General features: G+C 37.6%; 1 protein-coding gene and 1 non-coding gene across 6 annotated transcripts in view; both read left to right on the plus strand.

Moving 5' to 3' along the window:
• LSM14A (LSM14A mRNA processing body assembly factor) overlaps positions 1–21,095 on the plus strand; it is a 56,647-nt gene extending 35,552 nt beyond the window's left edge. The window contains exons 4-12 of one of the 5 annotated variants that reach the window (XM_024733801.1): positions 3,432–3,554; positions 8,938–9,117; positions 9,399–9,464; positions 12,831–13,013; positions 13,119–13,290; positions 14,393–14,624; positions 16,702–16,778; positions 18,029–18,065; positions 19,995–21,095. In XM_024733801.1, coding sequence (XP_024589569.1) covers positions 3,432–3,554; positions 8,938–9,117; positions 9,399–9,464; positions 12,831–13,013; positions 13,119–13,290; positions 14,393–14,624; positions 16,702–16,778; positions 18,029–18,065; positions 19,995–20,018 — 1,094 coding nt within the window. In that variant the 3' untranslated portion in view covers positions 20,019–21,095. The remainder of the gene's footprint in view (positions 1–3,431; positions 3,555–8,937; positions 9,118–9,398; positions 9,465–12,830; positions 13,014–13,118; positions 13,291–14,392; positions 14,625–16,701; positions 16,779–18,028; positions 18,066–19,994) is intronic. The other 4 variants (XM_024733802.1, XM_024733803.1, XM_024733805.1 and 1 more) reach the window with 4 other exon arrangements.
• On the plus strand, positions 11,144–11,250 carry LOC112392421 (U6 spliceosomal RNA). The gene has a single exon (XR_003001685.1). It is a non-coding gene; the product is annotated as a U6 spliceosomal RNA (small nuclear RNA).
• Positions 21,096–21,295: the final 200 nt, after the last annotated feature.

Here is a 21,295-nt window from a genome sequence, read left to right on the forward strand (position 1 = left end):
AGCCAAAAATAAAAAAAAAAAAAAAAAAAAAAAAAAAAAAACTTACACACATAATGGCGGGATAATGAATGCTTTTCCCTTGAGGTAAGGAATAAAGCGAAAGAATTGTCTTATTTCATGTAGTGTTGTTCTAGAGGTCCTAGTCAGTCCAGTGAGGCAAGAAAAAAATAAATAAAAGATTTAGAGATTGGAAAGACAAAGCTAAAAATGTTATTATTTGAAGGTGACATGATTGTGTATGTAGAAAATGCAAAGGAATATTCAGGCTACTGGAATGAATAAGTGAATTTAGCATAGTAAAGGAATACATGGTAAATATACAAAAATCAACTGTATTTTTGTATTCAGAACAGACAGTTTGGCAAACTGTGTGGCCTGTGGACCAAATCCCACCAGCCTCCTGTTTTACTGGAATACAGCCATACCCATTTATTTACATGTGGTCTGTGGCTACTTTTACACTACAAGGGCAGAGTTGTATAGTTATAACAGAGAGCATATGGCCTGAAAAACCTAGAATATTTTATTTACCATCTGGCTACTTGTAGATAAAGTTTGCTGATCTAGAACAAATTATTGGTAAATGAAATATAAAGTGCAACAAAGCTTACAATAGCACCAATAACATCAGATGATACCCGGGAATGAATGTAACAAAAGATAGTATTTGAAAATCTCTATGTGGTTCTCAGTGGAGGGGAGTTCATTTTACCCCCCTCCCTCAGGAGACATTTGGTAATGCCTGGAGACATTTTTGTTTGTCACAACTGGGTGATACTACTAGCATCTAATGGGTAGAGGCCAGGGATGCTACTTAACATCCTACAATGCATGGGACAACCCCTCTCAACAAAAAATTATCTGGCCCAACACGTCAGTAGTGCTGAAGTTGAGAAAACTCTGCTCTACAATAAAAATCACAAAACACTGCTGAGAGAATTTAGAGATCTAAATAAATGGAGAGTTAATCCATGCTTATGGGTTAGAATATTCAATATTATTTTTATGATGACACTTTCCCCAGAATTGGTTTACAGGTTGAACACAATCCTGATCAAAATCCCATCACACTTTAAAACTAGAAATTGACATGCTGATTCTAATATTTGTATGGAAATACAAAATCTATAATAGCCAAACTACTCTTGAAGAAAGAGGAAGTTTGAGGTATACACCCAATTTCAAGATTCAGAACAGGGAATTATTGATATAAGAATACACAGATAGGGCTTCCCTGGTGGCGCAGTGGTTGGGAGTCCGCCTGCCGATGCAGAGGACGTGGGTTCGTGCCCCGGTCTGGGAAGATCCCACATGCCACGGAGCGGCTGGGCCCGTGAGCCATGGCCGCTGGGCCTGCGCGTCGGGAGCCTGTGCTCCGCAACGGGAGAGGCCACAGCAGTGAGAGGCCCGCGTAACACCCACACAAAAAAAAAAAACGTTGAAGAAAAAAAGAATACACAGATATACCAGGGTAAAGAATAGAGAGTACAGGGCTTCCCTGGTGGCACAGTGGTTGGGAGTCCGCCTGCCAATGCAGGGGAGGCGGGTTCGTGTCCCGGTCCGGGAGGATCTCACATGCCGCGTAGCAGCTGGGCCCGTGAGCCATGGCCGCTGAGCCTGCGCGTCCAGAGCCTGTGCTCTGCAACGGGAGAGGCCACAACAGTGAGAGGCCCGCGTACCACAAAAAAAAAAGAATAGAGAGTACAGAAATAGACCTACTTAAATGCTGATTTAAGACAGAGATGCCAGTGCAGTTCAGTGGAGAAGGGGAAATCTTTTTTGTTTTGTTTTGGTTTTTTTTGTGAATGATGATTATAAATTTCACTTTTATTTTCCTGTGGATAGAAGGGGAAATCTTTTTAACAAATGATCTTGCAGCAGCTAGATATCTATTTGGAAAAAATTAACAGTGACCCCTGCCTCACACTCTACATGAAAAATAACTTGAGATAAATCAATAGCAGCAATGGCACGAGGGAGGTGGGTGTAGTATGACTGGGAAGTCAGAAAAGAGACGGAGGGTGTAGAAGAGTTTGCTCATGGGGCTAGGTGGCAGTGGGGAGGCAGGCGCAAGCAGTGGGAGGTTGAGTCAGAGCAGGATGGAGATTGAATACACATCATCAGAGTGGTTTATGTCTTGGTCATTACCCAGAAATACTAGGGATAATGGGATAGATTCAGCATCCCACAGAATTATTGAGAGCAGTAGCCTCAACATTTCTGGGGATGTTGTGGGAGGTTATGTTAGGCCTCTCCTTAGCTGGCTGGGACTGCAGCCTGAATGGATTACACCTCTAAAGGAGTCCCATTCATTCTTATTGTCTGAGGTACTTTGCTGAGTTCTGATGCCCCGTTTTAAGAGAGATATGAACAACTAGAATTCATTAAATTAGGAGAAGTCAAAAGAGGCAAGGCTTAAAGAGCATGTGAAGGTGAGTAATTGTTGAAGGAACTAGAGTTGCTTAGCTTGGAAATTAGAAGATGTGAGGAACATGATCATAATCTTCGAGTAATTTTAAAGCAGGTAGTTAAACTTCTGTTGTGGAACAAAGAGGTATAAATGAGTAATGAGAAAAGAGGTAGGCAGATAAGGGGGAGGACCTTATAAACTAAGGTAAATAGTTTGAACTTTTTTCTTGAGGGCAGTGGAAAGCCATCAGAGAGTCCTAAGCACTGTAGTGATGTGATTATTTTTCTGTTTCATAAAAGATTATTCTCAGTACCACTTTTATATTGGATTTAGAGGTGGGGGAAGAGGGGCTATTGAAACAGTTCCTGCTAGAGAAAGCCTATGTAGATTAAATATTAAGAAGAGAGCACAGCATATGGAAAGTGATTGATCCATAAGTTCTGAAGAAATGTAGAAAAGAAGATTGACATAACCTAGTATAGCAAAGGTCCTTTCCTCATATTTTGTTCCTCATATTACCAGAACTTTTTGTGGTTGCTTTAGGCAGAATGCAGCCCACAATACTGTACTGAGGGGAGGCATTAGAATGGACTGGAGTCCATTGTCCACTGCCTTGGAAATGCTGGAAAAGCTCTTCATAGACCTGTCTGCTGATTTGACTATTTGTGCAGATACTTGGTGTTAAGATAATTGAACCTTAATGATGGTATTGAATGTACCATTTCTGCTACTTCTCTATCTGATGTACATCCTTGCTGTCCCATCTGTATAACTGTCCAGGAGAGTATTGCATATGTTAAAAAAATTGTTTGCATCCAAAGATGCTGGAGTATATATGGGCTTGCTTTTTATATATTGTCAAAAATTTCTCAAAGTATTTTTTGATTCAGTTTCATTAATTTCCAGTATTATTAATTTACACAAGTGCTATAGGGAGAGACAATTATCATTAAAATGCTGTGCTACTTTATATAATTGAAAGGTTTAAAATTTTTTGTCATTCAAAAAAATTTTCTTAAAGCTGGAAGCTCCTTGACATCCTTTGGAACAGAAGCATCAAACAGCGGTGCCCTATCCCAAAGTAGTGCAGTTGGTTCTGCCTTTACACAGGATACAAGATCTCTGAAAACACAGTTATCTCAAGGTAAGCTGTTTTTTCCTTCAAAATTTTCCATTCTAAATTTCTATAGATAGTAGTCTTTCTCTGAATGTAAGAGCTTTTGCAGGTTGTAACTCACATGTATAATTTCTACTTAGTTCTTTAAAAAAAAATTTAAATTGTTGTTCAATAAGTACATTATTGAATGACTTCCACTGTTCAGACTTTTTATAACTCTTAGATCATAAAACTGAAATGGTGAACATTGTCTAAGTTTGACCTTTTTTTTTTTACAAAGCAATTATATTACTTGTATATAATACTTAAATATTACTGGTCAATCTCAGACTCACCACTGAGGATGAACTATCCTTGATGAATTTGAAATAGTAGCTGAGGAAACAAACTATTCATTATGCTGTTGCATCTTTCCTAGCATCCTCATAGAATCTAGAGCAGTGGCTCTCAGTGTGGGCCACTCACAATCAAATCATCTGATCTGGAATGCTTCTTAAAAATGTAGGTCCTGAGAACTGCTACATCAGAATCCCTGGAGCTTGGAGATCTGCATTTTAATAAGCTTAAAGGATCCTGTTTCATTTCTTTTTAATTCTGTCTTTCCACCAACCAGTCTCATAACCTTCAGTGGTCCCAGGATTCTTTATCTGCTGCTAAAGTGGGTGAAACTGGCCCATTGCTTTATATGGATGTTTACTTTTAAATAAAACAATGTAAAGTCATTTCAGAAAGATGCTATTATGATCAGGACAGTATTTTTTAAAGCACTTGAGGGTAAAATCAAGCCAATGCTAAACATAATCCTGTGTATCTCACTTTAGATATTTTGAAATAGTTGTAGTTACTTTTATTCATATTGATTTTTTAAAAACTTAATTTTTAATTTTTTAACATTCTAAAGATTTTTTGTAGGTAAATTAGAAATATACTAAGCGCACTGTATAGCACGGGAAGCTATATTCAATATCCTGTGATAAACCATAATGGAAAAGAATGTATATATATATAAAATATATGTGTGTATATATATATATATGTATAACTGAATCACTTTGCTGTACGGTAGAAATTAACACAACTTTGTAAATGAACTATACTTCAATAAATTTTTTAAAAAAGAAATACACTAAGCATAGGAAGAAAATAAAAATACCTATAATCTCACCACCCAGAAATAACAAATATTTACATCCAGACTTTCATCTAGGTTAACATAAGTGTATATTTGTGTGTGTTTGTTATTGGTTTGTTAATTTTTTTAAGATTTCCTTCTTAGAGAAGATATTTAATCTTTTTAAGCTTTAGTGTTCCATACTATAAAACAGGACTTTACTGATAAAACAACAGACTTATTGTAAGGGTTAAATTTTTTTTGAAATGTATCAGTGTCCTTAACATAATGCCTGACACATAGAACGTGCTCAGTAGATGTTAGCTATCTTAATTAATAACCAACATTAACCTTAATATTGAAGCACCAGAAGGATTCTTATTAAAATCATAAGTAAGGATTCCCTTTCTCATTGCTAGTCAGCATTGTTCTGGAATTTTTAGCTATGTCAGGAATACATGAAAAAGAAATAAGAAGTATTAATATTAGAATAGCATTATTTGGGCTTCCCTGGTGGCGCTCGTGGTTGAGAACCTGCCTGCCAATGCAGGGAACACGGGTTCGAGCCCTGGTCTGGGAAGATCCCACATGCCGCGGAGCAACTGGGCCCGTGAGCCACAACTACTGAGCCTGCGCGTCTGGAGCCTGTGCTCCGCAACAAGAGAGGCCGAGACAGTGAAAGGCCCGCGCACCGCGCACCGCGATGAAGAGTGGACCCCACTCGCCGCAACTAGAGAAAGCCCTCGCACAGAAACGACGACCCAACACTGCCAAAAATAAATAAATAAATTTATAAAAAAAAAAAAAAAAAAGAATAGCATTATTTGCCAATGCTGACTTCCTACTTGGAGTTGAGAATTCACTGAAAAACTAGAACTAATATGAGACTTAAATTAGATAGAGGTAAAATGTAGAGAATAAGTATAAAAATCAGTAGATGTCCTAGGGCTTCCCCCATGGCTCAGTGGTTTAAGAATCCGCCTGCCAGTGCAGGGGACACGGGTTCGAGCCCTGGTCGAGGAAGATCCCACATGGCCGCAGAGCAGCGAAGCCCGTGAGCTACAACTACTGAGCCTGTGCTGTAGAGCCCGTGAGCCACAACTGCTGAGCCCACATGCTACAACTATTGAAGCCCATGTGCCTAGAGCCCATGCTCAGCAGTAAGAGAAGCCACAACAATGAGAAGCCTGTGCGCCACAGCGAAGAGTAGCCCCTGCTCACTGCAACTAGAGAAAGCCTTTGCACAGCAGTGAAGACCCAATGCAGCCAAAAATTAAATAAATTAAAAAAAAAAAAAGATGTCCTAAAACCTAACCCACTGATTATTAATGGGGATAAAAGAAGATGTTCACAATGATGAGAAATAGAAATTATATATAAAATACATAATAAGAAATATGGCCAGTCTCTATGATGAAAGATACAAAATATAATAGAGGGACATAAAAGAAGTTACATGTAATCAAAGAAAGATATCTTATTCCTAGATAAAAAGATTTAGTATTAGGAAGACTTTATTTCTCATAATAATTAAATTTACTGCACTTTCAATAAATCTACATGGAATAGTAAGAGAACCTAATAAAACAGATACACAGACTATCTTAAAAATAAGCATGCAAGTATACCTAGATATGTTTTAAAAATAAAAGTAATGAGGACTTCCCTGGTGGCGCAGTAGTTGAGAGTCCGCCTGCCGATACAGGGGACACGGGTTCATGCCCCGGTCCGGGAAGATCCCACATGCCGTGGAGCGGCTAGGCCCGTGAGCCATGGCCACTGAGCCTGCACGTCTGGAGCCTGTGCTCCACAACCGGAGAGGCCACAACAGTGAGAGGCCCGCGTACCGCAAAAAAAAAAAAAAAAAAGTAATGAGATAGGGCTTACCTCCTTAATAAAGTATACATAAAATAAAGCAGTACAGGAATAAATTTAGAGATGAATAGAGCAAAAGTCAGAAATAGATCCAAGTATAAATAAGTAATTAGTATATGATAAAGATATTATTTTTAAATTAATAGAGAAAGACTACTAAATGATCCATCCAGTAAATGATTTTGTGAACAGACAACTGCCTGATCACTTGGAAAAGTAACTCTAGAATCCTTCCCTCATACTTAAGGCTAAAATAAGTTTTGAATAGATTAAGATGTTTTTTTAAAATTTAATTACATATTTATTAGAAGAAAGAGGTATGTTTAAATAAAACAATGGGAGAGGTGGCCTGAGAATCTGCATTTTGATTTCACCAACTAAAATTTTTGAAGTTTATAAAATTTTAACACCTAGAATTTTCTTGTAACTGTAAGAATAAGAATGTGAAGATAACTCGGGGGTGTGTTTATTATAAAAGAGCTTTTGAGTTTATCCCTAATATGTCCAGTATCACCTGTATTTCCCTATTTATAACAAAATTGCCATCATGATGTAGTACCAGACTTTAATTACAAAGGTTTTCAAAATACAGGCACTTACCTGTGGCTAAGACTCCGTGCTCCCAATTCAGAGGGCCCAGGTTTGATCCCTGGTCAGGGAACTAGATCCCACATATTGCAACTAAAAGATCCCGCATACCATAACTAAGACCCAGTGCAGCCAAATAAATAAATATTTTAAAAAAAAACACACAGCAGTGAGTTATTACTTACTGTGATTGCCCTATCACTTGCAGTTCTGTAATATTGTGAGTCACAGGATCTTAAAGAAAAGCCTTAATGAAGTAAAGTTTTGTAAGTTTATAAGATCATTTAATGTACTATTATAAAATTACCTAAACAATAGGGTTTTCCAAAAACTTAACACTTGTTTGACAAATAAATCTGTTTATAAGGTGATAAGTTATTACAAAATGTTTTCTCTTAGACCAAAACTTGTATAAACCACTATGATTTCCCATTATAATCAGTGGGGAAATTACAGTGTTTCTATTAATGGCAGAGTAAACTTTGTCATTAATGCTGGAAATGGTGACACACATTAGTAATTGCATACTTTAGTTAACCGTATATTTGGGGAGTATTACTAATAAGCAGTCCCTGAAGCACCTGGTGCACAACAACCAATGTGCTGTCAGTACTCACCAGTTCCCCAGTTTGGAGCCTGTGCAGATAGCACAGGTGGGTAGTAACATTTGCAGCATATTTGGGAATATTTTTTTTTTACATAAAATGAGGACAATTTTTTAAAGCAAAACCTATTTTGGTGCAATATCATGGGATGTGAGAGCATCTTGAGCGGAGATTTATGGCAAACATTAGAGACAAAAAGCATGATGGGAGTGCCCAGTGTTACATTCTTCTGTTCATACTGTGACCAGGCTCTGACCTCATGGAAGAAAAAATGGAATTTGTAAGTACAAAACCCATATTAAGCAAAAATTTGCCAAGTGATCATTCAAACAGCAAAGGGTGAGTATGGCTACTGTGTAATTATCTGAAGGGTTTATTTGTTGCTGGCCTTTTAGTATTGATGTTTAATTACCCAAGACTCCAAGGAATCGAAGAATTTCACCTGACTTTCTAGTTCTTTACTTCCTTTATAATAGAAATTTAATTCAGATAATACTTATAGATATAAGGGTATCACTTTAGACATATCTTCAGAAAGTACTAAAAAAGTTAGGACTTCCCTGGTGGCACAGTGGTTAAGAACCCGCCTGCCAAAGCAGGGGACACGGGTTCAATCCCTGGTCTGAGAAGATCCCACATGCCGCGGAGCAACTAAGCCCGTGCGCCACAACTACAGAGCCTGCGCTCTAGATCCCGGAGCCACAATTACTGAAGCCCGCGCGCCTAGAGCCTGTGCTCCGCAGCAAGAGAAGCCACTGCAATGAGAAGACCGTGCACCACAAGGAAGAGTAGCCCCCGCTGTCCGCAACTAGAGAAAGCCCGCACGCAGCAAGGAAGACCCAAAGCACCCAAAAATAAATTTTAAAAGAAGTTAAAGCCTCTAGAAATAATGGCTAAAGTCTCAGTGTAATCTGGTGGTTGTGGTTATTGGGGAAAGCCTACATCTGACCTGCCTAAATTATCTTTGATAATATTCCTGGGGGATTTTGTACCAGATTTTGTTTGTTTGTTTTGGGGTTTATTTTATTTTATTTTATTTTTTTTACTGATCAAGTGACCAGCCCACTAAAGATAAACAGTTTTAAACTCTGGTCTAATGAGTAGATGGATTCAGATTGTGCTGAGGATTTGAATTGGTAGAAGTAAAACTCTAGACCTATTTTTAGGATCTAGGTGATTTTGAAACCCCCAGAGGATAGGGATAGTTTCTTATCTTTTGGTTACGTTTCAGGTCGTTCAAGCCCTCAGTTAGACCCTTTGAGAAAAAGCCCAACCATGGAACAAGCAGTGCAGACAGCCTCGGCCCACTTACCTGCTCCGGCACCTGTTGGGAGAAGGAGCCCTGTATCATCAACCAGGCCTTTACCATCAACCAGCCAAAAAGCAATAGAGAATCAAGAGCACAGGCGAGGTAGAACTTTAGCTATTTACTATTTTTTAATTGACTGGTCAACATCTTCCATTCAACTTACTTTCATTAAAAACATTTACTCTATGTAAATGATCCTAGAAAGTTTAAACTGAACTTGATAGAATGTTCAGTCTTTCAAATTTGACTCAAAGTAGTGATGGTGGTGGGGATATATAGATTTTTGGTTTTGTTCTGGGTTTGTTTGTTTTTCCATTTCTAACTTTCCAGACGTTTTTGATTATGTGTCCTAAGTTAACTGTCACTTTCTGTGTGTTCTATAGCTGAAGTACACAAGGTTTCAAGACCAGAAAATGAGCAACTCAGAAATGATAGCAAGAGACAAATTGGTAAGTTGTTACTTGGATCTGAAAGCCTTATCCTATGCTTTTCAATAGAGGGAACATTTGAAATGTATGATGCATAATTACTATAAAGAAAGAATAGCAAGGGTTGGTGACTATAAAGGAGTAGCACAGGGGAGTTTCATTGTGGTAACAGACAGTTCTTTATCTTATGGTGGGGGTACTGTGGATCTGTATACGTAGCAAAATGTCATAGAACTGTACATAAAGACATACGAAAAAATGAGAACATCCAAAACTGTTGAAATCTGAATATGAGATCTATAGTATAGTTAATTATATTGTGCCAGTGTCCTGGTTTTTCCCAGTTTTTGATAATGTACAATAGATAATCAAGATGTAACTGTTGGAGGGGAAGCTGGGTGACAGGCACATAGAACCACTCTACTTTTATTTCAATTTTTTTTAACCTAATTATTTCTAAAGATTTTTTTTCTTTTTTAATCACGTGTCTGGAATAAACCCTACTTGATGGTAGGTAGTTGTCTATTGATATATTCTTGAATGTTATCTGCAAGTAGGACTTGTATATTTATATTTACATTGTTTTATGGCTTTCTCTTTTGTACTGTCTTTTGTATTTTTTTATGTTTTTGTGTCAGTTTCATGTTAGCATTATAAAATTGTTTTCTATGCTTTTAAGAATGGAATTGGGAGTTCCCTGGTGGCCTAATGGTTAGGACTCAGTGCTTTCACTGCCATGGCCTGCGTTCAGTCCCTGATCAGGGAACTAAAATCCTGCAAGCCGCGTGGCATGGCCAAAAGAAAAAAAAGAATGGAATTATCGGGAACTATATTCAATATCCTGTAATATTCCGTAATGGAAAAGAATATGAAAAAAGAATATATATAACTGACTCACTTTGCTGTACAACAGAAGTTAACACAGCATTGTAAATCAACTATGCTTCAATAAAATAAATGTTTTAAAAAAGAATTGAATTACCTGTACCTTTAAAATTGAGAAGTTTTCTCATTAAAATTAAGCTCTGGGCTCCTTTTTTTTTTGAAGTAGTTATTCAAGGACTTTAACTTTCTTTCATTATTATTGATTTAATATGATTGTATACTTTCTTTACCTGTTTTGTAATCTATGACATTTACCCCAATTCCATCCATTTTATTCTTCTCAAATTTATTAGCAGAGAATAAATTATAATTATAAACTCTTCCAAATTAAAAAATAAAAGCAGTGTGTGATCTCTTTAATTACATAATAATTGGAAGATGCTCTTTCACTTAATTTTAGAAAGCTAGATACAATTTTAAATGTATACACGCTATTTCTTCTGTACATTTTTATATGTTTATGTTTTTATTTGTTGTTTTTTGATGTGGACCATTTTTTTTTTTAAGTCTTTATTGAATTTGTTACAATATTGCTTCTGAGTTATGTCTTGGTTTTTTTGGCTATGAGGCATGTGGGATCTTAGCTCCCCAACCAGGGATTGAACCCGAACCCCCTGCACTGGAAGGCAAAGTCTTAACCACTGGACCGCCAGGGAAGTCCCTATATGTATTTTATTTGTGCTGTGTGCCATAGAATTACAGAGGTTTTGGTTTGGTTTACTATGTTTCACTTTTTTTAATTTGGAAAAAGAACCCCTCTCTTCTCAAGGTAAAATAATTGCCATGCTTCCATCGTTCCAAACTCGTGTAAAGTAGTGCACGCTTTGGCAGCACATATACTAAAATTGGAACGATACGGAGAAGGTTAGCATGGCTCCTGCACAAGGATAACATGCAAATTCATGAAGCACTGCATATTTTAATATAAAAAGAATATGTGTATATGTGTGTGGTGTGTGTGTGTGTGTGTCTATCTGATTCACTTTGCTGTATACCAGAAACTAATACAACATTGTAAATCAACTATACTTCAATTTAAAAAATAAAATATAAATCATGTAAAGCAATAAATAAAAGTATCTCTCACTGCCCTTCAAAATTTAAGACAGAAATACTGTGCTGTAATTTCTGGCTTTTGGCCAAGACATTTTCAGTAGTAGAGCTGAATATTTAAACATCCTGCTTGTCTAGATTTAAGTGTCTGGATATACTGCTGTGGGTTTTTGAGGTTTGTTTTCTCAAACTTAGACAATTTGCCAAATTTTAGTGAACAGTGAGCACAAACCTGTCTATTACTCTGTAGTCACTTCTGATCTTTATCAGTATGTGTTAAACATTTCACATAATTATAATCATTGAATTCATAGTGCTTTGTGCTCTATATTTTTCTGTTAACCAACATCAAATACTATTCCATGTTTCTCTTTTAATTTTTTTCTTCTTAACTGTTCCTCTTGTGTTGGATATTTGGGTTCTCAAGTTTTCACTATAATTTATGCTACTTTGGTATTGCTTTATCATACCTCATAAATCTTGTTATTGTATTAAATTGTAGAGAAAAATAGATACAGGAAGACTTGAAAAATATGGAGCCATTTAGAGGGAGACAGTAAAGGTGAAGCAGGAAGTGGTTGGAGTGGTTGAGACCATGTACGTCTTTTCTTTTTTTAAAAAAAATATAAATTTATTTATTTATTTTTGGCTGCGTTGGGTCTTCATTGCTGCACGCGGGCTTTCTCTAGTTGCAGTGAGCGGGGGCTGCTCTTCATTGCTGTTCACGGGTTTCTTATTGCAGTGGCTTCTCTTGTTGTGGAGCACGGGCTCGAGGCGCGTGGGCTTCAGTAGTTGTGGCACACGGACTCAGTAATTGTGGCTCGTTGGCTCTAGAGCACAGGCTCAGTAGTTGTGGCTCACAGGCTTGGTTCTCTGCGGCATGTGGGATCTTCCCGGACCAGGGATAGAACCCGTGTCCCCTGCATTGGCAGGCAGATTCTTAACCACTGCGCCACCAGGGAAATCCGAGACCATGTACTTCTTGTCTTTTGTGTTATCTTGCAATTTGTGCTGCTAAATGTTCATCTATTTTTCTCACTATAAATCTTGATTTCTATGATCCTTTCCATAAAAGTCTTCCTGAATTTTGAGAACCCAATATATATTTGACATTTTGTAGGTATTAGGGATATAAGAAGAACAAAGTAATTTAGTACAGAAGTCTCCCAAATTGTTTGGTTGTATACTGTATCAGTAGCATGTATGAGTGTAAACCCCATAGATATAAATTTCATGTGTGCCATTTATAAATTTGATGTTTATAAATTTTATATGTGCTCTTCTCAGTCTATTATGTATTAAATGTTTGTGAAACTTCATCTTTTTTATATTAAAAAATACAAATATCGTCACGTGTATAGAGACTTGTAAGCATTTCTCTTGTTGGCCATAAAGACCACAATAATAGCTTCTGCTCTAAACCAGCTTGTTCTTTCTTTATTAATATAGTTCCAGGTGCTCCTTCAGCTCCAAGGAGAGGGCGTGGGGGTCATCGAGGTGGCAGGGGAAGATTTGGTATTCGACGAGATGGTCCAATGAAATTTGAGAAAGACTTTGACTTTGAAAGTGCAAATGCACAATTTAACAAGGAGGAAATCGACAGAGAGTTTCATAATAAACTTAAATTGAAAGGTGAGTTTTTATTTTTCTATTCAAAAAATACTCTTATTTGACTTGTGAATTATGGATGTTTAGTACAAGTCTTCACTTTTATGGTATGTGCTTGTTTTTCATTAGAAGATAAACTTGAGAAACAGGAGAAGCCTGTAAATGGTGAAGATAAAGGAGACTCAGGAGTTGATACCCAAAACAGTGAAGGAAATGCAGATGAAGAAGATCCACTTGGACCTAACTGCTATTATGACAAAACTAAATCTTTCTTTGATAATATTTCTTGTGATGATAACAGGTAGTCTTTTAAGCTGCTCTTATGCTCTTAGGAGGTTGAAGTGTGAAATGAATTCTTATAAATTCACAAAGTTTAATGAATACTTAAAAATATCTAGGGACTGCCCTGGCAGTCCAGTGGTTAAAAATCCGCACTTCCAATGCACGGGTTCAATCCCTGGGTGGGGGGGCCACGGGTTCAATCCCTGGTCAGGGAACCAAGATCCCATATGCTGCAATGTGTGGCCAAAAAAAAAAAAAATCTAATGACTACAATTGTTTAATGATTTATTTTGCTAAAAGAAAATAATCTATACTAAAATTTTAAATGATATTGCTCTTTGAGAAAAATAAATAATCATATACTTTTGTTTGGGGATGCATTCACATTTGAAAATTAGTAAATAAAAATAGAGGCATTCATCTAACACCTAAACACCTTTTACTTTACCCCTCTACAATGTAGTTCAGATGAAGTTTGCTGATACAGTAAAGCTCTGCTATATTGCAGTAAATGTGGATCCAGAAAACTGGTTAATTAAAGGATCCAACATAAACTAAGAGTTCCAGGGTTTCTGCTGCCTGATCCTAATTGTCCTCCAGGCTGCAGTTTGGTGCCACCTGGTGGCAGTTTTCTACTTCACTTTAAACGTGGATGGGGATGATTCTGAATCCTCTGATTATCTGGGCTGTGGGCCAGCAGCAGCAATTTAGACGCTTCAGGCATCAGGTTCAGAGGTTGGGCCAGGAGCGTACTAGGAACTCAGGGATCTATCCTCCATCTCTTCACATCCTGAGACAGGGTTTCCTTTCCTGGCTTTGCCCTTTCTTCCTTTGGGGCTGATTGGAGGGTAGAGTGAATTGCCAATCCCATTTATTGGGGCTGTTGTCAGTTTCTTTGTATTATCAACTGCATTTGCAAGAAGCTTAATACCAGTCATATTTTCACATGAATGATAGGAATATATTGCCATGGACAGCTTGTGATGACTTAGATAAGGTGCTTATTTTTATTTGATTCTTAGGAATTACTTAGCCTTAATTTGGGAATCAGTGCTGCATAGTTTTGCTGGAAAATGTTCTTTAAAACTTGATACACTAAAGATTATTTGTTCTCATAATAGAGAACGGAGACCAACCTGGGCTGAAGAAAGAAGATTAAATGCAGAAACATTTGGAATCCCACTTCGTCCAAACCGTGGCCGTGGAGGGTACAGAGGCAGGGGAGGTCTTGGTTTCCGTGGTGGCCGAGGACGTGGTAGCGGCCGAGGTGGTAACTTTGCCACTCCTCGAGGATTTCGTGGTGGATTCAGAGGAGGTCGTGGGGGCAGGGAGTTTGCAGATTTCGAATATAGGGTAAGTTATTATTATGTGCTTTGGGGTTGGCTTGCAGTTGTATGAAATTCAAAATGTTTTAAACTCTTATCTATTAGAGGTGAATATTTTTAGGGCATTTGTATAACTTCCATTTGACTTTTCAGTGGAGGATGTACCTGATTAGGATATTTATATAATTTTAAGGAGCAGTAACTTCTTGGTTAATGAATCTAATTCTTTTTTAACTATTTTCTTTTCAGTTGGAGGAAGTAAAGAGATAGAAATGTGATATTCTTTTTTATCTTTCTGTTATAAAGCCATGGTTTCAGATTTAATGGACTGGTAAAATTTCTTCCAAAACCCTGTTAAGAGACTGACTTAGGATTAATTTCTTTTCCTTAAAAAAATTTTGTTGCTGTTGTTGGAGGCACAGGGGATCACTAAAAGATATTATACGGTACAGAAAAGAGCCATATTGTATCACCTTTATTACAAAGTATGCTTCAATACCAAGAGAATCTAGGAAGAACATATTTAAAGGGGTCTTTAAGTCAGTGTTACTATCCTAGTCATCGATTTTAGGGATAGTGGAGAGGAAAGTATATAATTAAAGAAACGATCAAAATCCTATCATAAAGAAGTCTACTAGGAATTACATAGGGCAGCTAGAGACAAAAAGACCAGGACTTCCCTGGTGGTGCAGTGGTTAAGAATCCGCCTGCCAGCACAGGGGACATGGGTTCGAGCCCTGGTCTGGGAAGATCCCACATGCTGCGGAGCAACTAAGCCCGTGCCCCACAACTACCGAGCCTGCATACCACAACTACTGAAGCCTGCACACCCTAGAGCCCTGCTCTGCAGCAAGAGAAGCCACCGCAGTGAGAAACCCATGCACTGCAATAAAGAGTAGACCCCGCTCACTGCAACTAGAGAAAGCCTGCGCACAGCAGCAAAGACCCAAAGCAGCCAAAAATAGATATAAAAAAAAAAATTAAAAAAAAAAAAGAAAAGGAAAAGAAACAAAAAGACCTACTAGCAGGAATTTCATTATTCAATATTTAAAACTGGTCATTGTTGAGATCCCTCTTGAAGGGTCATTGTTAGTGGCTTTTGGATCTGTTCTGTTAATTTTGATGCCTTTAATATTGTGTCATCACAGCCAAGGCTGCTGAAAATTAGCCTCAAGTCGTTAGCTCAGGATACCCAGCCATGGTAGATGCAGCCTGATGTAGCTTCAGCACTTCTAACTTGCAAAATGGCCATTTCAGCTAGGGGACTGTGTCTTAGGAACTACAGAACTCCTCTTCCTTGCCACTATTACTCCTCTTGAGGTTGCCAGTGACCTTTGCTTATAGAATTCAGTAGCCTTTTCACAAATATTTGCCCTTAACTACTCTGCAATATTTGACACTGATAACTGCCCACCCAACGTGGAGTCTTTCTTCCTGCTTTTTGTTTTTTTAACACTTTTGATATTTCTCTCTTTATAAAAATAACGTATGTTCCTTAACACAGCCTGTAAGGTGCTTCATGATCTGCCTGTTTCTCCAGATGAGAGGTCTAGTACTTGCTCTAGATCTTGTTGCCAGTGGGACTGCCCTTTTCTTCATTCATTCTGCTACACATATGTGGGTCTTCTTGCTCTTGTTTAGTGCCAAGCTTATTCCTATCTCATGACATTTTTACCCATTCCTTCTGCCTGCAATGTTCAGTTTGCTCCATTGTGTTCATGTTTGCACTCTAGCATAGGCTCGAGCTTTCCCTCTCTCCTCTCCTGCAGCAATTTGCCCCTCCCCTTTCTGAGCTTGTCTATTCATAGCTTCTAATCAGTTTTTCAACTTGGACCTTGTATGCTTTCACTTACATTTTTCTATATTTACTTGCATTGTGTCCTGTGATTAACTTAAACTTAACCTTCCTCAGAATGTCCTCATCATCTTCTCACTTTCCCATCATCTCAGTTTGGTATTCTTTTGTCTACCAGGCTGTGGAGGTATCCATGATCATGGGCCATTTCCACATCACCACATTCATTCCTTTGAGGCGTTTCTGCCAACTACCATAATAACCCACTGATTGGTGTTTAGACCTTCAGTTTCTCTTTACCTCACTTCAGGCATATCAGCTACCTGTTGAAGAACCTATGGCAACTCCTGTTGAAGACCACATTGAGTCAGCTTGGTTTGAGAAAAAGTACGTTTAAATTAGACCTTGATCCTGATGAGAATTTTAGTAATTTTTGCTAGTATGACCTCAGTTGAGTTGTTAAACCTTTCTGGCCCTCAGTTTTACACAGTTTTATTTCAGACACACCATTAAAGTCTCAGAGTTGGAAAGCATCTGAGAGTTGTGACCTCCTGGCCAAACCAAAAACCTCTTCTGTTTGGTATCCTTTATGAGGGCTGGGAACTTATTACACTTTCTAAGAGCATCCATCCCACCCCAAGTGTGCTCCAATTATTAGGATTTCACAGACACACACATAATTTGAACAAAATCTTTTTCCCCTCTACCTTCTAAACTTATTAGTTTAACTCTACCCTTGTCTATACACAGAATATATACTCTTCTTCATAATGATTTTTCATATATTTGAAAAAGTTCGCTGTCATGTTGTGTAAGACTGGATCATTAATTCCCTTTATCTGAGCAGTCATCAGTAAACCTTTGAGTAACCACTGTGTGCATAGAATATGCACTTACTAACGCAAACCTTCGTTTTCAGGCCGTGTCTCACTATTCAGCCATTTTGAGCCTTTAGTTAAAACTCCTATCATATATATTGTAGAATTAGAATGCATTGTAGAGGTTGTCTGCATGAGTCTTTATCCGCACTAATGTATCCCTGACAGATAGTTCAACCTCTGCTTGGGTGTTTCAAGGAGTGGTAGATTCACTAGACCTCAGGCTGATGGCTAGAAGGTTCTAATGTGACATTGCACTGCCTGCTCGTTTTACTCTGTAAGGGTCCCACTGGATATATCCAGCCCCATTTATTATTACCCTTTAACCTGTCCGATTCAAGCAGTTGACTCATGGTCATCTCTTATACACACTGCTTGATTCCAACTCTGACTTCATTCATTGACCAAATATATTGAATTCTTCGTATATGCCAAGCTCTATGCTGGACATTGGTGGTAACAAAACACATGCAGTCCCAGCCTTCTTGATGTTTATGGTCCAGTGGGAAAACAGACCCAGCTGAAAGACAGGGGCTTCCTTTCAGTCTTGCCTAAGGTTTGCTCTATCCTTAGAAACTTCTCTTCCTTCCTCCACTGATTTCTTCCTCTTCTGACCTCCTGTGGTATCTGCTTTCATCACCACACATTTTACATATACTTATATTCCCTATTTCATGTGTTTTGTTTTGTTCTGCATCGCCAACTAGGTGGGAGCCTCTTGGCATTAGTGAATATGTATTTTACTTTTCTTTCCACCAGAACACCTATCTCAGCATGGAGCCATAGTGGGCTTGAAGTAAGTACTTAGCATGTTGATTAGGAATAAGTTACTTCAGTGAGGCTGAAGGTCCATCAGTATGGCTAGCCATTGCTTGTCCATTCCAAAGTTGCATGATCCTTCTGTCTGCCACTAGATCCCAGACCTTCTCAGCAGCCTGTTCCTTCTAAATCATAGCATCTGGCACCTTTAAAGGTGGAAGTAGTGATTGACCACTATTACATAAAGGAAATTTACCTTCTAAGATTATACTTGTTTCTGAAGCATCTAATACTTCTCAGAGATGAAGTACAGTGGCATTTGCAGTAGCCTTCATGTAATGGGTTAGCTTTGTTCTTTATGCTCCACTGACATGAACATTATAAGCAGATCTGGTTGTTTAATGAAAACATGGGTAAAGATAGGATCATATATATTTTTTTAGAACTCCTTAGAAATATCAGTCAAACTAGAACTTCTCTCCCACCCTACTCCAATAGATAGTTAGGAAACCAAGGACCCAGAGGAGTTAACTCTCTTGATCTAGGTATAAGCTTAGCCAAAATTTAGTCTTCGGCTTCTGAGTTTTCCTTAGGATGATGTTAGAAACATAAACTTGTGGTGAGTTTGGTCCTATGGTGCTTTTTCTTTTCTTTCTTTTTTGGGGGCTGGGAGATCAGGCTGGGGCTAATGAGAGAGTGGCCCACTCCTATTTTATACGCTGCTGCTAAGGAGGTTAAGCTGCCATGGTGGGTGAGACAGGTTGCCTTTCATTTGAGTCTGTGTTTCTTCAGAGAGGGTCCAGAGACAACAAGGTATCTGAAATGACTCAGCATGGTACTCTCTCCCTTTCCCCTTTTATTTTCTCCTTTCCTTCCTGCTACTTCTCTGTTTCCTTCTCCCCTTTCCCTCCCTCTTTCCCTTTCTATCTCGCTTTCTTTTTTTACCTTTCAGAAAATCACAGCTTTTGAACCCTAAAAGGTCTGGATTGATCATACAGCTTTCTGAAAGGTAAAAAAAAAAAACACAGGGCATGTGAAGGTTGGCATTGGTGGGGGACAGACATCAGGATCATCTTCAGCTTATTTCTTTCTGTATCAACTTAAACCATGCCGTTTGTATTCTAATTTAATAACATTGTACAAATGGTTTGGTGTTGTATACACAGATAAAATTAAGTTTTTAACGTAGGCAGTGTGTATTTCTAACAGTCAGGGTGAGAATCAGCAGTAAAAATCAGGTAGCAACTAGTAGCAGCTAGCTGGTAGCAACTAGTCCTGAGGAAAAGAGAAGCCCTTGGCTCTGTGTACAGGCATTTGGTTTAGGATTAATCTCACTGGAAAGCTAGAGGCTTCTTGAGATTTTTATTGCTTTCTCCCTGGTTGCTTTTAAAAACATTTCCCAGGCAGCGCTCTGATTTTCAGAACTTATTTCAGATTTAAAAGTTGTCCTTTTAAAATGAATTTCCAAATCATTGCTTTCTCCTGACATGAAACTGTGGAGAAGAGAAATGTTATTTTACCACCTGGATATTTTATTGCTTAGTAAAGATATCAAAGACTCGGGAATTTTATTTATCTTCTTCCAAAAAATGTTGTCAGTTGTATTTGATGAGTTTGACTACTATGATGAAGGCTTAATTTTTTTTTTAATTATTAGGACGACACCAAAGGTAGTAGGGTGTGCCTATATCTTAGTAGGGGGCCTTCTTGCTAGGACAAGCCCACAGCACCACTGCTTTAACCTCTACTAACTGGAAAATACACTTAACAGATAATGAGCTACTGCTGGGTGTGTAAGTTATAAAAAGTGTTTCCTGGAAATCAGTGAAACGAGTTTATACATGAAAGTAAGAGGAGGATATATTTAAAGGTTATGAAAAATATACTTAAAGCAGATTTAAAAGAAATACTTATTAATAAACCCCAATAGTTTGAAACATGAGCTAATTTTTTTTTTCCTTTTTAGAAAGACAACAAAGTTGCTGCATAGTCTGCAAACAAGTCTTTGAAAATAGATGGATTTTTAGCTCTTCGTGGTCCTGAGAATTGGTTTCAGTCTTTGAGAAGAATGAAAAAGTGAATTTGCTGTATATTTGTCACCAGCACTGGGTTTTTGTTTGTTTGTTTGTTTGTTTTTCTGCTTAATTTCAAAGATACAATACAGTTAATTTTGGGGGTGGGAGGGAAGGCTCATCTTAATAAATGAGCATTAAATATATTTGGAATAGCAGAAGGTTAAGTAATTTCTTATGTATAGTTAAACTAAAGCAGTACTCCAGTGGAACTTATAAGTATTTTTTCATCACTGAAAGGATTTTTCTTATCACTAAATTGTATTTGGCAGTTATTGTGAGTTGCCTGCAGATAGGGCCGTGATACTGTTTTGAGCCACAGAAGGAAGGGTCTGTGTGTCTATGTGTCTGTGTGTCTGTCTATATCTTTCTTTTTCTTTCTTTCTTTCTTTCTTTTTTTGGAAATCCTGTAATAACCCTTCTGAGGTAGCTTATTTCGTCAATTAATTAGGGTGCTGGATGGTAGAGAATTTTGTCAGTCAACTATGTACACACAGTAAATACTGTTTCTTAGGCAAAGGTAACTTTTTTATATAGTTGTAAAATTCCATTATATTCCATTGCCAAAGAAACATTAAGAACTTTGTATAGCTGTATAAAAAGCAACTAATTTTTTAAAGAATAAACATTTTAAAGTCAGCAAACATACTGTGTCCTTGCAGAAGTTGATGTGCTGAGGAGCAGAAGTATGGGTGGGTCTTTTTTTCATAGCTTTTCAGGCTTAAGATTGTTTATTTTGATTTTTTTTTAAATGTTTGGAACGTAAATGAAGATTTGATACATTCTTTCATTATCTAAAAAGGGTAAATTACTTATGCTCATTGTAAGAACTTTATTTTGTAGCAAATGGCATATCACAGGATTTATCCACATAATAGATATTTTCAGTATACAAATGTAAATAATCATAGATAAGAATGTACTTAGCTGTATTTTCAAATAAGTAACCCCCCCCCTTTTTTAAGACAATAAAACTAGGTGTCAATTAACCTGTTCTTCCTGGTATGCCTGGAGTTTTGTTGTGATACCTTGACTCTTTCCATTATATTTCAAGATGATTCAGAGTGTTAGAAATTATTTTGGCAACCTATAAGATATCAAAACACTGGTCCTTAGACCTGTGACCCACAAATGACTCAGTATAGAGTTAATTGCTAAAATTATTAGTAAATCTTTTTGACATTTTAAGCTATAG

The sequence above is a fragment of the Neophocaena asiaeorientalis genome, unplaced genomic scaffold (genome assembly GCF_003031525.2).
Source record: "Neophocaena asiaeorientalis asiaeorientalis breed wild unplaced genomic scaffold, Neophocaena_asiaeorientalis_V1.1 scaffold280, whole genome shotgun sequence".
NCBI lineage: Eukaryota > Metazoa > Chordata > Mammalia > Artiodactyla > Phocoenidae > Neophocaena > Neophocaena asiaeorientalis.